The 16952-nt window shown below is 36.5% G+C and overlaps 1 protein-coding gene across 2 annotated transcripts in view; it reads left to right on the forward strand.

Annotated features, from left to right (window-relative positions):
* Nucleotides 1-554: 554 nt before the first annotated feature.
* The window catches only part of Helb (DNA helicase B), a 40490-nt gene continuing 24092 nt past the window's right edge, over nt 555-16952 (forward strand). Inside the window, exons 1-9 of one of the 2 annotated variants that reach the window (XM_047551765.1) lie at nt 555-752; nt 2133-2543; nt 4500-4669; nt 7894-8766; nt 10192-10369; nt 11507-11648; nt 14607-14758; nt 16229-16310; nt 16723-16782. In XM_047551765.1, the coding sequence (XP_047407721.1) occupies nt 566-752; nt 2133-2543; nt 4500-4669; nt 7894-8766; nt 10192-10369; nt 11507-11648; nt 14607-14758; nt 16229-16310; nt 16723-16782 (2255 nt within the window). In that variant the 5' untranslated portion in view covers nt 555-565. The remainder of the gene's footprint in view (nt 753-2132; nt 2544-4499; nt 4670-7893; nt 8767-10191; nt 10370-11506; nt 11649-14606; nt 14759-16228; nt 16311-16722; nt 16783-16952) is intronic. The other variant, XM_047551766.1, reaches the window with a different exon arrangement.

The following is a 16952-nucleotide window of genomic DNA, read 5'->3' on the forward strand; positions in this document are numbered from 1 at the left end:
TAATCCAGTAGTTTCAAAACCTGGCAGAGCATCCCAGTAGACAACCTGGGACCTGCATTAAAAAGAATACTAGGTCCCAGCTTTAGATTCCATTTCAGTGGGTCTGGAGTGCAGCCTAGAAATCTATCTGAATAGGTGCCTTAGGTGATAAAAACTCAATTCTTCTGTGGACCTTTTATAGTTAAAAAAAAGCGAAGCCCCAAACTGTCACCATTAAAGCCTCCCGATCGCGGATTCGCTGTCATGTTTTCCTTAGTGGCCGAAGGTCGTGAGGGTCATCAGCTATTTTGGTTTTCAGCGAGGACCGATGCCGGGGTCCGGTTTCTGAGGGTTCCCGGGGCTCAGGAGACTGGGCCTCTCGCGCCCCGCCCTTTTTCTCTCCCAGCCCCCGCCGGACTTTTGGGCGGGGCTTGGCCGCCGCCCAGACCCTCCGTTTAGTCACGCACTACATGGGCGGTCCCGGAAGCCGTCGGTCTGACGGTCGAGGAGCTGATTGGTCTGTAGTGGTCATGCACCTCTCCTGGGTTTTCCAGAGTTGTTTGGGTTGAGTTCCGGAAAAGTGAGCATGGCCAGGTTGAACGGGCACTTGCGGGAGCTGCGGGGACCTCTGCTCCCGCCCAGGGAGGAGGTGGAGGAGGACTATGACTATCTAGAGGAAGATGTGGAGGAGGATGAAGACTCAGTGTTCCTGGACGCCGAGGAGCTCTGCAGTGGCGGCGTCAAGGCTGGCAGCCTCCCTGGGCGCATCCAAGGTTGGAAAGAACCCGGCCCTGGCGGGTGGTGGGCTTCGAGAGTCAAGGAAGTGTCTCCTTCTGACTTCGTCCTGGAATAGTCGTTCTCTGGGCGCTGCTCACAGTCTTACCTTTGGGATGGTCTAACTGATTTATTCCTACTTAGGATAAAATAATCTTAATAATAGTATCTTTAACACATGCTACATATTAAAGTTGAATTTTGTATGTTATTTCATGTTAACAGTTATTCGAGGTAGTTGTACAGTTAAGGAAATAGGGATGTAGAGCCTAAATCCCCACCCAGCATCCGGATTTTTAATTATTTACCTACCCTGTCTAGAATGAAATACGTGGTCATTCTTTAGCTACTTAGGGGAAGATATACAAGGAACATCCCAGCATATTCTTGAGGTGTTAAATTTGTGTTAATAACCTTGTGATTTTTTTGACTTTTTTGCAGTTTTCTGTGCTGTGAATTATACTTGTTGTGTCTGTGTAGTGACTAGTATTTAAGAATATTTTGATGTGTGGACCATTGCTTTCCAGTAGAAATTTCTGAGATGGTGGCCAGTTCAATAGCTACTTGCCACTTGTGGCTATTTAGAACTTGAAATGCCAGTGCAACTAAGGAGCTGAATTTTAAGTTTTATATAACTATAAATTTAAATAGCTACATGTAAGTAAGCAGTGAAGATTTAGATAAAATTTTCAAGTATTTGTGGATGGTTTAGTTATTTATTCTGAAGTATTATCAACTGATTATTATGTTCAAACCAAGATGTTTGGTGCTGGCATGCTCCACAGACATAAAATGATGAGGTTACTGTCTTAATAGAGCTTACCTTCTAGTGAATTCAATAAACATTCTTTACCACAGTACTTAAAGGAACTCTAAATAGTACTTTGAGAGTTTATATTCATGAGATTCAGGTAAGGCTTTCCAGAAGAAGCGACAAACCAAGATCTGGAGTAAATGTAGTAAACAAGGAGAGCATTTAAGGCTCATGGAGTAACTTGTGCAAAGACCCTACAGTGGGAGGCACCAAGGGATTTTTTAATCAATTGCATGAAGGCCACTGTTGATAGATGTCAGAGTGGCAGGGAGAAGACTGTTTTAGAAAGGAAACATCAGACACTTGCCTTACAAATACTGTGCTTATCTTTTGGAATATAAAGATGCATGAAGCACTGTCCCATTATAGCCAGCTTGCAGTGTAGTAAAGGGAATCAGGTAACAGGTAGGCCGAATGAATTGTTGTAAGTACCCTAGTAGCACCTAAACATCCTATACATCACTCAGTAGGTACCCTAATAGCACCTATAGGGGCTATGGAGGATTTGTTAAAATAATGGGGAAGAGGATTTTAAATCTCCTGAATTTACTTTTTTCCCCTTTAGTTTTAATTCCTGATGAAAATACTCAAGAGAAATGTAAAGTGTTTGGACGTTTTCCAATAACTGGTCCTTGGTGGCGAGTGAAGGTCCAGGTGAAGCCTACGGGATTGAAGAACTATCAAGTTCAAGGATTTCCATCATACTTTCTACAGTCTGATATGTCACCACCAAATCAAAAAAGTATCTGTTCCCTCTTTCTTAAAGAGTGCGGTGTCTCCTCTGATAAAAGAGAAGAATTTTTAGCATGGGTAAACAATGTATCAAGCTATAACGATCTCAACTTTGAAAATCTTAGGGAAACATTAAAAATTTTCTACATGGAAGAGGCAAGAAAAAATAAAAAGAAATCTGCAGAGAATGAACAGGAGGAGTTATTACTAGATGGTGAGATAAGTGTTCCTCCGGAAAATACAAGTAAGTATGATTTATCATGGGTTTTTTTTTTTTTTTTTTTTTTGCAGTGCTGGGGATTTGAACCCAGGTCCTTAGTGCTTGCAAGGCAAACACTCTACCAACTGAGCTATATCCCCAGCCCTATCATAAGTTTTAGTGTCATTGAGATCCTGAATGACTGGAGTGTTTGAAATAGTACCATTGACATGTCTTGGTTTAGTACAGGTTGAGCATCTCTATTCTAAAAATCTGAAATGCTCCAAAAATCTGAAACTTTTTGAGTACCAACCCAATAGTGCCAGTGATACTTTCTGATGGTTCATTGTACTCAAACTTTATTTCATGCACAAAATTCCTAAAAAATATTGTATAAAATTATCTTCAGGCTATGTATAAAAGGCGAGTATGAAAAATAGGTGAATTTCGTGTTTTGACTTGAATTCCATCCCCAAGATATCTCATGTGCTTACAGATATTTCATTTCTGAAAATATACAAAATCCAAAACACTTCTCCCAAATATTTCAGATAAGGCATTCTAGACTTGTATTCCTTTTTAAAATAAATTTAATTGAAATGTGTTTTGGTTGCTTTTGGAGGATGTCACGGGTAGCTCAAGTACCTCATCTGTAACATGAAGGAAATGCATGAGATGATCCTTAAGTTCTTTTCCCACTTCCTTCTGCCTCTAAAATTATGATCTCTCTCTCTCTCTCTCTCTCTCTCTCTCTCTCTCTCTCTCTCTCTCCCTCTCTCTCCCTCTCTCTCCCTCTCTCTCCCTCTCCCCTCTCCCCCCTCTCTCTCTCTGACTTTTGAGAACTCAGAGAGTGCCTTAAGTTCTTAAGAAAAAGTTGTTAATTATTGTTTTTTTAAGAAGACAAAAAAATAAGGCTATGAGTAATCCATTTTGGAAAGATTTCAGTCCAAAATGATTTAAATTTGGTTTGTTACCTGGATATTCAGATATGTAGAATATTGCATTTCTTAGTTGTATCAAATTTTGTGGTACATCAATAAATGACTTCAAGGACAAAGCAATCATAATTACAGTTGGAAAAATGATTATAAAGATAATATGTCAATTATTTTTATGCTTTATCTTTGTGTAACTGAGTCAGAATTTTTCTTTTTATATAATCATGTTTTTAACTTGTTTTTATTAGTGTATTATAATTATACATATTTGTGAGATTCATTGTGACATTCATATAGTCACATGATTTGCTCCAGTTCATTCCCCAGTGCTTGCCCTTTCCCTCCCTGCCTCTCTCCAAATGTTCCCCTTCCATTTTTCCTCTGATCTTCCATTTATTTACATGCATATTTTTTTTCATTAGTGAATTATAATGATCAAAGTACGATCCATGATGGTATATTCATACATGCACATAGCACGGTTTGGTTGATTTTATACTCTAGTTCTTCCCCTTTACCTCCTTTTCTCCCTCCCCTTTGGTCCCCTACCTGAATCAAAATTTTATTCTGATTTTATTGCAAGTGAAGGGAAACAAAAGAGTTTAGAAGTAGTTATCCATGCATTTAAAGAACATACATTTGGTGTTAAACACAATGAAAACTTTCTCAATATAAAAATGATTGCTATAATATAAATTTTCTTACTGGCTAAAGTACATTTATTAATTTTTTTAAATTTAGATATCTTTTTGGGGGGTGGTACTAGGGATTGAACTCAGGGGCATTCAACCACTGAGCCACATCCCCAGCCCTATTTTGTATGTTATTTAGAGACAGGGTCTCACTGAGTTGCTTAGCAACTCGCTTGTGTTTAGGCTGGCTTTCAACTTTTAATCCTTCTGCTTTAGGCTCTAGAGCCATTGGGATTATAGGCATGCACCATTTAGCCTGGTTTGATTTAGATTTCTTGAACTTGTTGTGCTAAATGAGAAAGTCCTTCAAGTTAGTCGTTCTCTGGGCTAAATTAAAATTGTTTAATTTCTTCTTTTGTCATATCCTGTAGTTCCATTTATATATGTAATGACAGCTTTGCAGTTTCCAAAAGTAATGGAATTCCTTCCAGTTCTTCTGCCTCGACACTTTAAACGACTCATAAACTCTGATTCTAATGAAGTGTTAGAAAAGATTGAAGAGATTTTAGGTACACACCCATGGAAGCTGGGATTTAGTAAAGTAAGTAAGAAATTTGTTCAACATCTTGTGATCTTATGTATAAAGCAGAATTTTTCAGATTTTAACAATTTTTGCCTTTCTTCCAATGGAAAATATTTTGCATGAACCCCAGTGTTGATTTTTCTTGGAGTGTAACAAACTTCTTGTGCCTGTAGTTCTTTTGTAATTATGAAGTTGATAAATTTATGAATGAAAACCAAAAAAAAAAAAAAAAAACCCCAAATGGATGATATTCATATTCTTGGTATTAATTTAATCATATCACAATTTAATCTGACATCTTTTTATGTAACAATATTGCCATTTACATTGATCTTATTGAAAACAAGGGTTCTTGTGAATTTGGCAATTCCATTCTGCTGTGCAATTCAATTTCCACTGTTCAATAGGGAACTATATAAATTTTTCATTATTATTTTATGATTCATTATGATAACATTTGATTTTTAATTGGCATGATAATATCATTTAGAAATCAATTCACTTCTGTTCTTGTTGTTAGAGACCAAGAGTAGAAAAGTGGTACTCTGAGGCTCCATGCTGGTAAAAGCAAATGTTGTACTTAAATTTGGGTAGTATTTGGTTATAGGTGGTGGGTTTTGGGTGGATTTTGTTTTGTTTTTTTGTTTTTGTTTTTTTGGTACTGGGAATTGAACCGAGGGGTGCTTAACCACTGAACCACATCCCCAGTCCTTTTTATATTTTTTTATAGACAGGATCTCGCTGAGTTGCTTAGGGCCTCACTAGGTTGCCAAGGCTGGCTTTGATCTCACAATCCTTCTTCCTCAGCCTCCCGAGCTGCTGGGATTATAGGCATGTGTCACCATGCCCAACTTATAAGTTGATTTTATTAAATGAAAATGTAGTTGAGAAATTCGTTGATAATTCTTGGACTCTCAAAATGTTTGCAGACAACAGCTTAAATAATTGGGATAATGAATTCATCCTTTAAGTTTTATGACTATAAATTCAATAGGCTTTCAAAGATAAGATTCTGAAACATCAAATTATCATGATATATTTATTCAGTGAAGAAGGGAGACATATTTCTGGGTTGTAAGAGGCAGATAATTGTTTACCTTTATTTTTAACCTCCCATCTTTGTAAATATAAGATATTAAGGAGAGTACTTCAGAGATCTAAAATTTGTGCCTGTCCATATTTCAAGAATAAATTATGTACACTGTTACTACTAAAAATGTATATTGTGTTAGGTTGATACAATTTAGCAAACATTTATCCAGACCTTACCAATGTAGAACACAGATGATCAGACCCTCACCCTTATTTTGACTGGGCTCACCATCTTCCTGGTGAGGAATAGAACTTGAGTTTTTCTTTGGAGTCAGTTTTCAAACTAAGGCCAGCCTTCTTTTCTCCTTCTCTCTGTCCTTTCCTCTCTACCTCTTCTTAAAAAAAAAAAAAAAAAAAAAAAAAAATTGTTCTTAAAAAGGATTAGCTGTCAGCTACTTCATTTTTCACCTCCTGGACTAAATGGAATCCTGGATTAGAAGTGGTTGGAATCCCAGATTCTCTCCCTAGAGTGGTCATTAAATAATTTATCCTGGCAAGAGAACAGGGCAACACCCTGATGACATTCAACTGAGAGATGCCAGGCTTGGGGACACCAGGTGATATTGAGGCAAAAATTATCTGGTGGTGACTGAGATTATTCAGTTGGGGAAGAGGCCCCTCCTTTTTCCTCAGTCTGTATCTGGGAGTCTTGTCTCCTGTCCAGTCTCTGTTCTCAGAGAAGTCATATGTGGGAAGTTAGGCCTGGCTGCAGAGGTCAGGGACTCAAGTAGGATAAGGAGGGCTAAAGCCCTGCCACTCTATGGTATCGTGTTCATTTCCTGGGTGGCCACTTAACACAACAATCTGGGTGGCCTAAACAACAGAAATTTATTCTCTCATGCTTCTGAAGGCTCTAAGTCTGGGCTCCAGGTGGTGACAGGGTTGGTTTCTTCCAAGGCCTCTCTCCTTGGTTTGTAGATGGTCTCTTCTCCCTGTGTGTCCACATAATCTACTTCCTTGCCTTTCTGTGTCCTCATCTGTTCTAACCACACTAGTCATATAGGATGAGGGCCCATTCTAATGACCTCATTTATGAGGTTATGATCTCATTTAACCATAATTACTTCTTTGAAGGCCCTGTCTCCAAATACAATCACATGCTGAGGTACTGGGTGTTAGGACTTCAAGGTATGACTTTTATGGGAACACAATTCAGCCCATGACCCACTGAGTAGATCTGGGTGAAGAGAATTCTGTGCCTCTTCTGTAGTGTTTTGGAAGAATTGTTGGTGGACACATAGGAAATTAAGCCAAGAAAATGAGGTAGTCATTCACTCATGATATATACAAAGTCCCACCCAAAATACATCATGTTATTAGATTGTGAATCCTATTTACATAGCATAATAAATACTGATTTAAACTAGATTGATTAAGAAAGTGTATCCTATAGAGCCAGGTGTGGTAGTCCACACCTGTAATCGCAGTGGCTCAGGAGGCTGACATAGGAGACTCAAGATCAAGATCAGTCTCAGCAACTTTGGCCCTAGGCAACTTAGCAAGACCCTATCTCAAAATTTAAAAAAATAGTAATAACAAAAGGGCTGGAGAAGTGGCTTCATGATAAATCCTGATGCAAAATTAAGAAAAAGTAAAAAGAAAATGTATGCTGTAGCTTTTTCCAAAGACAGGAAGAGGAGAAGTGTGCATGGAGGTGATAGTATGAGAGAAAGAGAGAGCTCTTCCTTATTGAAACTATTTCCATAGCAGAGAATTAATAATAGAGATCTAAAAATTTGTTTTTAAATTCAAGGAGTAAGATAAATATTATTTATAAATTTACAGATAAATTCCAAAGTGTTGATGATGTTTCTTTTAGGTAGTCTGGGAAAGAGTAAGCCAGGGGATTCCTATTTATTGTAATAAGCCTTGGAGTATTATTTGACTTTTATAAATGATTTGTATATTTCTTAGATAAAATATAATTCTATTTTAAAAATTATATATAGCTATAATCACAGGACAGTCCATTAAATAATTAGTGATATATTAAGTATGTAATTTTTCCTCAAGATTTAGTTGAAATATATAATTCTGGGACTTAAAAATTGTTAGCAAATAATATGGTTTTCTGTAATTCTAATAATACTTATCAATATTTACAATATTTACAATTTCTGTAAAGCAATTTGACCTTCATTTCCTCAAAGATAACCTACAGAGATCTGAAGCTTTTGCGATGTGAAGCAAGTTGGATGGCTTTTTGTCAGTGCCCGACTCTTCTCCAGTTGATGACTGACTTGGAGAAGAATGCCCTGGTCATCTACTCTACCCTGAAGCAGATCTGTAGAGAGCATGGTCACACGTGCATTGAACAGGCTGACTTGACTTTGGAAATGTCAGAGCACATGTCTTTTCATGATGCTTGGCTATCTCTGAAGTTTTTGAAGGACATTGGCGTGGTGACATTTGAGAAGGACTGGATCTTTCTTTATGACCTTTATCAGGCTGAGAGAGGCATTGCCTCATCAATAAGTGACCTGATGAAGAGACCTCCGTGGCATTTACACGTTGATGTCAAGAAGGTGCTGGCATCTATTCGTGCCCCCAAATCTGAGGATTCAGGAAGTGATGAGGAGGAAAGTAAACCTGATGAAACAGAGTTAGAAAATTCTGAGGGCATTTTGGACCCATGGGGTAGTGATGACCTTACTTGGGATAATGGTGAAAATGAAACTAATGCAGAAATAAATGAAGTCCAGTTGGATCAGGATCAAGTGGCTGCCTTGGAAATGATTTGCTCCAATGCTGTGACAGTCATCAGTGGGAAAGGTGGCTGTGGGAAGACCACCATTGTTAGCCACCTTTTTAAACATATAGAGAAGTTGGAAGAAATAGAAGTTAAAAAAGCTTGTGAAGATTTTGAACAAGACCAGAATGTCCCAGAAGAATGGAATACCTTCTTTGAGCAGAGTCATCTGGGAGCAGAAAAGACTATAGAAGTTCTGCTCACAGCACCTACAGGGAAGGCAACTGGCTTACTGAGACAGAAAACTGGGCTTCCTGCTTATACGCTCTGCCAGGTAAAATCTTTGGCATTTTGACTATTGATAAAACTTTTGCCATAAAGATACACTTATTTCTTACTTATTTCATTAAGTTCAGTGTTTCTCAGAGACAGATCTTGACCAAGTTTCTTATGCATCAACTCTGATCAATTGGTAGTATCTTACTATCTGTTGGATGTTGAGATAATATTTCTGAAACCATGTTTAGGCCCAAAAGGGAGAGCAAGAGCACAGGAAGAGCTCTGGAGTGATAATTATGCCATTTATTTATCATCTTTGAATTAGGGTTACCAGATAATAGCAGATGTCAATATAAATAATTTTTTAATATATGTATGTACCAAATGTGCATGAACATACTTATAACTAAAAAAGTCATTTATTGTGTATGTATGCAGTTCATATTTAACTAGACATCCTGTATTTAATTTGGCAATTCCAGCTTTGGCTAGCGTGTAGGGAACCCAGGCTACAAAGTTCTTGGAGTGATCAGAGTGCTCATGGAGGAGACATGTATTGAGGTGTTTGTACTAGAAGTACAGAGGAAAGTGTCAGGGATTTCTCAGATCATTAGTTGGAAGTGTCAGACAAAAGAAAGGAAATGACTAGAGGTAACTCCAAATGTTTTGCTGTGAGACAAGGCCACTGAGAGAATGAAGATTTTGTTCAACAGAATTGATGCATTTGAATGGGAAATATGAAGGCTTTCTTTAATAAGCTTGTTAAGTCTAGTTTTAATAGAAAATTAAAGACATGATGTGATACCATTTAAAATATGCATATTACACATATATTACACAGCTGTGAATTGGAAATATTTCTGGCATGATATACACCAAAATGTTTAGTTTTCTCTGATTGCAATTTGACAATTTTTTCCTCATTTATATTATAAAAATTTAATATCACTCCTGTAATAAGTAGCATTATTGGGTGAATTGGTGTGGTGGTAATGGTGGCTTTTAAAATGAGGAGGTCAGAAGCTTAGAACACTTGAAAGAATAAAAGGAGTAATTTTAAATTAGGTGGAGAAGGCAAGTCCTTGATGTCCAGAACAAGAGAAGAGAAGGGCTTGAGGGATTAGAATATCTCAGGATGTTCAGAAGTTTAATTTGGGAGTGAAAAAAAACAGGGAACTTTCTCTGGTTTAGTGCAACTAGAAAGTGTAATGTTTTACAATGGAGCTGTGTTTGAAGATTGCTAAATTAAATACGTTCCTTGCTGGGAAGCAGTTTTTTGAACTGTTTCATCCTTTTATTTTGTTTTAAGATTATTTGATGTATCTTTTCTTATGTATTCATCCCTCTAACTTTTATGTCCTCTATTTCTTTATCTCTTTCCATATCTTTCTTTATTCCTCCTTCATATATAAGGGTTTTGTTTTAAAATTATGTTTTTTTTTTTAAACCTGACTTTAGATATGCCTTACTTTGCTTATAGGTCAATTATAGCTTCTATTTATGGGACAAAAAGCTGATGGACAAGAATATGCCATGGAAATTTTCTTCGGTTAGAGTTCTGGTTGTGGATGAAGGGAGTCTGGTGTCTGTAGGCATCTTCAAGTCGGTTTTAAAATTACTGTGTGAGCACTCTAAACTTTCTAAGCTTATTATCCTTGGTAAGTTATAATATTGGTGGAATTCTAATGTGGAGTTCAAAGCACTGTGGTCAGCGTGCTGTTCACGTCGTTCCATTGTACCATTTCCTAGGGTGGGAAGCCACCCTTGGGGCCCTCACCAGGGCTGCACTTAGTTAAATCTGACCACTCTCTAAGCGCCTTGGGTGGGGCTTTGTTTGACCAGGATGCTAGCAGGTGAGGATGAATGAAAGGGCTGTCAAGGGTCACTGCAGAACACCTAAATGATGGCTATTGTTAGAGGAGTAGTGCCACAGAGTCAGAAGAAATCAGACTATAAATTATTTGGAAATGGTAAAATATCTGAATTATAGAACTCTTAAAAGAAATTCTATGATTTGAAGCTAATTAGAACATGGCAGCCTCTAAAGTCTTCTAATTTGTTGAGGTTCCCTTAGATTCTAATGAATAGTGATCTATGGACTGTATGATTTAATGCAGAAAAAAAATCAAATAGCAATCTGAGAATCAAATTATATATAAATTTTTTTTATATCTTTGAAAATGTTTTATAAGCAGCTGATTGTATTAATGGCTGAAACATTTTTCCTATTTCTACCTAGATACATATATTTCTTACTTTTAGAGTTTGTGTTTTGTTTATTTCAAGCAGAGATTTTTAATAGAGTGAAATCTGTTGTCATTAGATTGATGGAACTTGTCTGTTATCAAGTGCTTATTTATTTTATATTTTATGAATTTATGTAATTGAGGCCATGGATTCTTCCAGGTTCATTAAGACATTGAGTAAGACTGAATAAGTGACTGACTACTAGTTTTCTAAGGCCTGTTTTTTTTTTTTTTTTAAAACATGTTGGTTAAAATGTATATCCCTCTATAGTCTGCCATTGTTACAGGTATGAATGAAGTTCAGTTTAGATTTGTTGCCTTATTGTGTTTCATCTTTTCTTTTATCTTTTAATGTTTAATTTGAATATTTTAAAAATATTTATTGTTCTTAAATAATTTTGAACAAAGATTTTGGGAGCTTTTTTTTCTAAATTATAGCAAATTCATATTTATTACATGTATCAATGGGGAGAAATAAAAATAATTTCTGAAGTTTTAGATTCCAGTTACTAAAACTTAGTGTCTTTTTTTTTTTTCCTCTCCTGTTAGGTGATATTAGACAGTTACCTAGTATTGAACCTGGTAACTTGCTGAAAGATCTTTTTGAGACTCTTAAGTCAAGAAAGTGTGCTATTGAACTGAAGACAAACCACAGAGCAGAATCTCAGTTAATTGTGGACAATGCTACACGGTATAATATAATGAAGACTTTGCATTTTCTTTCTGTTAGACTGGAAATAGAAAGTAAAATAGAAATAATAATAATTAGTATGTGTGTGTGTGCGTGTATGTGTATATATATATATATATATATACACATATATATGCACATATATTAACTTTTGAGTTAAAGTGATTTAGTATAATATACTTATTGTACCTTTTATCAAACCTATCTTAAAGTAGGTATCTTTTGCTCACAGAAAAACAAAGTTAATATTCTTTTCTTAAAAATTGTTTTTAGATGTTGATAGACCTTTGTTTTATTCACTTATTTATATGTGTTGCTGAGCTTCAAACCCAGTGCCCCACACATGCTAGGCAAGTGCTCTACGACTAAGCCACAACCCCAGCCCAAAGTTAATATTCTTAATGCTGGTCCAGCATAAATTATTATTGAAACTTAAGAATGGATATGTTTTGCTGATTTGAAATGCATCTGTAAGTTCCACCTCTGTGGATTCCACCTATCAGGAATTAAAAATATTTTTAAAAAATTTGCATCTGTTCTGAATATGAATAGAATTTTTATCATTATGTCCTAAACAATACAATAACTACTTACATCTCATTTGTGATAGGTATTATAACTAATCAGAGGATTATTTAAAATATGTGAGAGGATATGTGTAGGTTATATGCAAACACTCTGCCATTTTATATAAGGGACTTGAGCATCCATAGATTTTGATATCAGTTGCATTATGTTTAGAGACTGGAATAAGCCCAAAGAGAACAGAGGCTTGAAAATGAATGAGTTCACTCATATTCAAAGGAGATTGAGAGAAATTTTCCTTTAATTTTTGTGGGGGGAAGTCTAATGTATAAAAACTAAATGTGATATTTACTCCCAAATGAATCCTGGTGGCACCCACAGCATATTACTCCTCTTAAAGTAGAAAAGAATCCACTTCTTCCCTTAGACTTTGCATAAACCTTTGGACCGAGCCTCTGTGCAATCAGGCATTTGCTTTTTTCATAATCTTTGTACCAGAAAATCACAATTATTACTATTTCATGACATTTATAATATTAAAATATATAGATGTAAAGGAATCTTGAAATACCAAGAAACTGTTTCATTCATTGGGTCAAAAATTAACTTTATAATTGACAGGAGTAGGGTAGGTGATGTGGATTTGTATGGAGACATTAAGAAAAATAATGAAGTTAGATATATAATGTTCTTTTCCTATAACTCTTTTGCTTCTTCCTAAATGGCACTTTTTTTTTTTTCTTTGTACTGGGGATTAAACCCAGGGGCACTCAACCACTGAGCCATATCCCCAGCCCCTTTTTATATTTTATTTACAGATCTTGCTAAGTTTCTTAGGGTCTAAGTTGCTGAGGCTGGCTTTGAACTTGCAATCCTCCTGCCTCAGCTTCCTAAACCACTGGGAAGGGCATCTAATTTTGCTAGATGATTGGTCATTTTAAAGTTCCCAAACTTGGAGGAATCTCAACCACATTATATTCCTTAAATTAATTTTACCCGAAACTCAGGAATTCTTCTTAGTAACCCTTTCCAATATCAGTTGTCCAAGCTATGCTCCTATCATCATTTCATCTCAATCATCATCCCCAAATATTTATTGTGAAGAATTCCTGTGCTATCCCAGGAAAATACTTCTAAGAAGTAGGCTACATGTCCTGGATCAGAAGCAAAACAGGAAATCAATGATGATTCCTAGGAGCCCGCAAATTAAATCTCATTCCCTTTCCTTTCTTCCCGTTCAACTTTGGCAAAGGATGAAGATGATACAGAAGGTCACCCCACCTCGGAGAGTCAGGCTGCTGTGGGGTCTATTCCCAGATTCAGTCAGTCTTCTTCCAAAGAACTAAGGAGAGGCTCTGTTATGACAAGCCCCCGGGATCTTACTGTGTTTTCTGATGTGATTCTCTAGTCTTGAACACACGAGAATGAGGGAAGAATGAGGAGGGAATACAATGAGACAGATGTGGGCATGCGACTCCAATGGGAAAATGGAAGCATGTACACAAAACAGAAGAAAGGAGAAGAGGATGGTAGAAAGTAGGGAAAGGCCCCAACTAGTCCAAATCAATTTAAATGGAGAGGTTATATCGAACCCCCTGGACTCAGATTTGCCTCCCAGTTCCTTGCTTGCTATCTGTTGGGTGGGACAACTCTCTAGATTTGACTAAGCCTCCTATTGCTACTTACCTCTGAAATGAGGATAATACCTACCTTGTATGGTTCTTTTGGGTCTGGAGATAAGTAGGTCAGGTTCTTAGTAGTGCATAATACATCCTCTGGTAGTTTTTTTTTTTTTTTCCTCAGTCTTATAACTTAATAAGAGTAACTGGCATGGTGGTGCATGCCTATAATCCCAGCGTCTTGGGAGGCTGAGGCAGGAGGATTGCAAGTTCAAAGCCAGCCTCAGCAACTTAGCAAGATCCTAAGCAACTTTTTATCTCAAAATAAGGGCAACTTTTTTTTTTTTTAAAGCACTGGCTTTTTAATTTTTATTTTTGTTTTCTAGTTGTAGATGGATGTAATACCTTTATTTTATTTTTATGTGGTGCTGAGGATCGAACCCAGGGCCTCACACATGCTAGGCGAGCACTCTACCACTGAGCCACAACCCAGCCCAATAAAAGCAACTTTTAATCTCGAAATAAAAAGTAAAAAGGGCAGGGATGTTGCTTAGTAGTTTGAGCACCCCTGTTTTCAGTCACTGGTATCAAAAAATACAAAATAAAAAAAGTAGGGGATGGCATGCTAAATGTAGCACCTGACTTTGTGGTCTCCAATTCTATTAGAAAACTCATTTACTATTTATAATGCATATCTGGGTGGCATTTTCTTTGTGCTTATTATCTTTAATAGATATTAATTTTTGTAAGTCTGATCATATATGAAGATATTTTTAAATGATAATATTCTTGGTTTATTTTATCTTTATTCAAGAATCTCAAAACGTGAATTTCCAAGATTTGATGCAGAACTAAATATCTCTAATCCTCCATTCCCCATCTCAGTTGAAGATAAGACATTTATCTTTGTCAGACTCCCAGAAGATGACACCAGTTCTCAGTTATCTGAAAGCAGTCGTCACTCCTGTAAGTGTATGCTTCTATGACACATAGAGTTACATATTTCAGTTTTATTATATAGTTAAGTGACTAATTATAAGTTTATTTGATGATAGACATAAATATTGCCAGTCAATGGGCCACTGAAAATAAATAAATGGATTTACTAATTTTCAAAAGCAGATTACCCTAGAAGTGTGTAAAGAAGTAAGCTCTGGACGACAGTAGGGACCAGTAAATACTTGTTGAGTGAATAAGTAGCTATAAATAATTTTGTTTAAAAGATGTAGAGAGAGTGGAAAAAGCAGACAGCAAAACAGCACGACACTGTATGTGCAAATGAAAAAAAATGTTGAGAGACATTTGGAGATTCCTGCTCTGGCAGGCCAAGGTTTTGCTCAGATTAAGCTCAAGTTTGACCATTTTCTAAAAATAATCCTCCCTTGATTTGAGAAATAAAGGGTTCAGTGAGCAACTAATTTAGCCTTCCTAGAGCAGATGATCACATGCCTGGGGTTTTTAATTCCCCCATGATTCTTCTTCTATTAGGGAATTGCACAAAGCCTAGAGTTCCTACGTAAATTTTTGTTACCTTCTGTCCCATGAGAAAAGATTGCCTTTTTGTACCTTTACTGAGAGACTAGAGGAAGTCTGTTTGTCAGTGTTCCATGTAAAAGGAGGTTTTAAGTAGTTGTCATTGTGGTCAGTCATCTTAGCTCTAAAGAGGAAGGGAGGCTGTCCCCCTGCCCCCCATTTGGATGATTATGTCCACCAGCTTTCATTTTCACATTCATAGTTTGGATATAATGAGTGGTCAGACTATTTAATAGCTGGTAGTCAGCACGAATTCCATTGGAACGGTTTCTGCTATGCCAGGGCTAATGTTTTAGTAATTGAATCATGGAGAGGTCTAGGGGGAAGGAAGGGAAAGGTTGGGAGGATATTGTGGTATTAGGGGAGTGTCCTTTTCCAGTCAATGCAGAAGCATCTCAATATTGTATACTGGTATGTGCCAGTTAGATATTATTTTGAATATAATACCCATCTCATATGAGTATTATAAATATTAAGATAACATTTAAAGCATATAGATTCTCAAATTCTCTTTCTAACCACTAGTACCACAGGGACTTAAAACAAAGTTTTATATTACTAATTCTGTTACATATTTTGTATTCTTGCTCATTTCTTAAGTTCAGCATTCATAAATTATCAGTGAATATATAGTGAGCTTATTACAATAATAATAGGAGCCATCCAGGCCATTGGTTGATCTCTCTGTTGAGGGTGGGATGTCTGGAACCCTTCTGTCCATTCTCTTTCCTATTACTTTAGCTGATGCAGGGAATGAGGTGGGCATTTCCATGGGAAGCTTGTGTTCCATTTGGGGAGATATTTTTTGAGGCCCTTAGCAGGAATTCTGAGTTAATTTCTCCATAGAAACAGTGTTATGATTTGGTAATTTTCTGTGTTAACTTTATTCTTTTGCTTTATCAGATTTATATTCTGCAGTTAGAAGTTTACTGGAAGAAAATGACTTTAAAAGTGCAAAAACATCACAATTTATTGCATTTAGGAGGTAAAGCATTTGCAGTACTTTAATGTTTTTCATCTAGCTTTTAAATTTAATAACTCGTTAATGTAGATCTTACTTGGAATGGGCGAGACTCTTATAATTTATCACTGTTAATTCTCATTCTTACTTTGGAGGGCACTTTCTAAATGTGGCTCTTTCTACCAAATATTATATTTAGACATTCACAGAAAATCTAAGTGGAACAAAAGTTTATGTGAGCATATAAAATTGTAAAATATTTTTGCTGGAGAAAGTTCTGGAATCTTCTTATAGAATCCAGTATATCAAAATTGTTGATAACACAGATAATCTTATAGCAGACACCAGTTTTTTTTTTCTTTTGTGGTGCTGGGAATTGAACCCAGGGCTATAGCAGATGCCAGTAAGGTGACCCTTGCATTTTCCTGTGTTTCAGGCAGGACTGTGACCTCATCAATGACTGCTGTTGCAAGCACTACACAGGCCACCTCATCAAGTGAGCATCTCCAAGAACTGATACTTCTGAGCACAGTCCTTCCTTGAGTCCTTGTTCTTTTGTTTGCTGTAGACACATATACTTTTTTTTCCTCTCCTCATTTGTGAAATATAATGATCTCTTCAGTTAAATATATATCCATAGGAATTGACATTCGTGGTAGTGAGTGT

This window comes from Sciurus carolinensis, chromosome 4 (assembly GCF_902686445.1).
Source record: "Sciurus carolinensis chromosome 4, mSciCar1.2, whole genome shotgun sequence".
NCBI classification, from domain to species: Eukaryota; Metazoa; Chordata; class Mammalia; order Rodentia; family Sciuridae; genus Sciurus; species Sciurus carolinensis.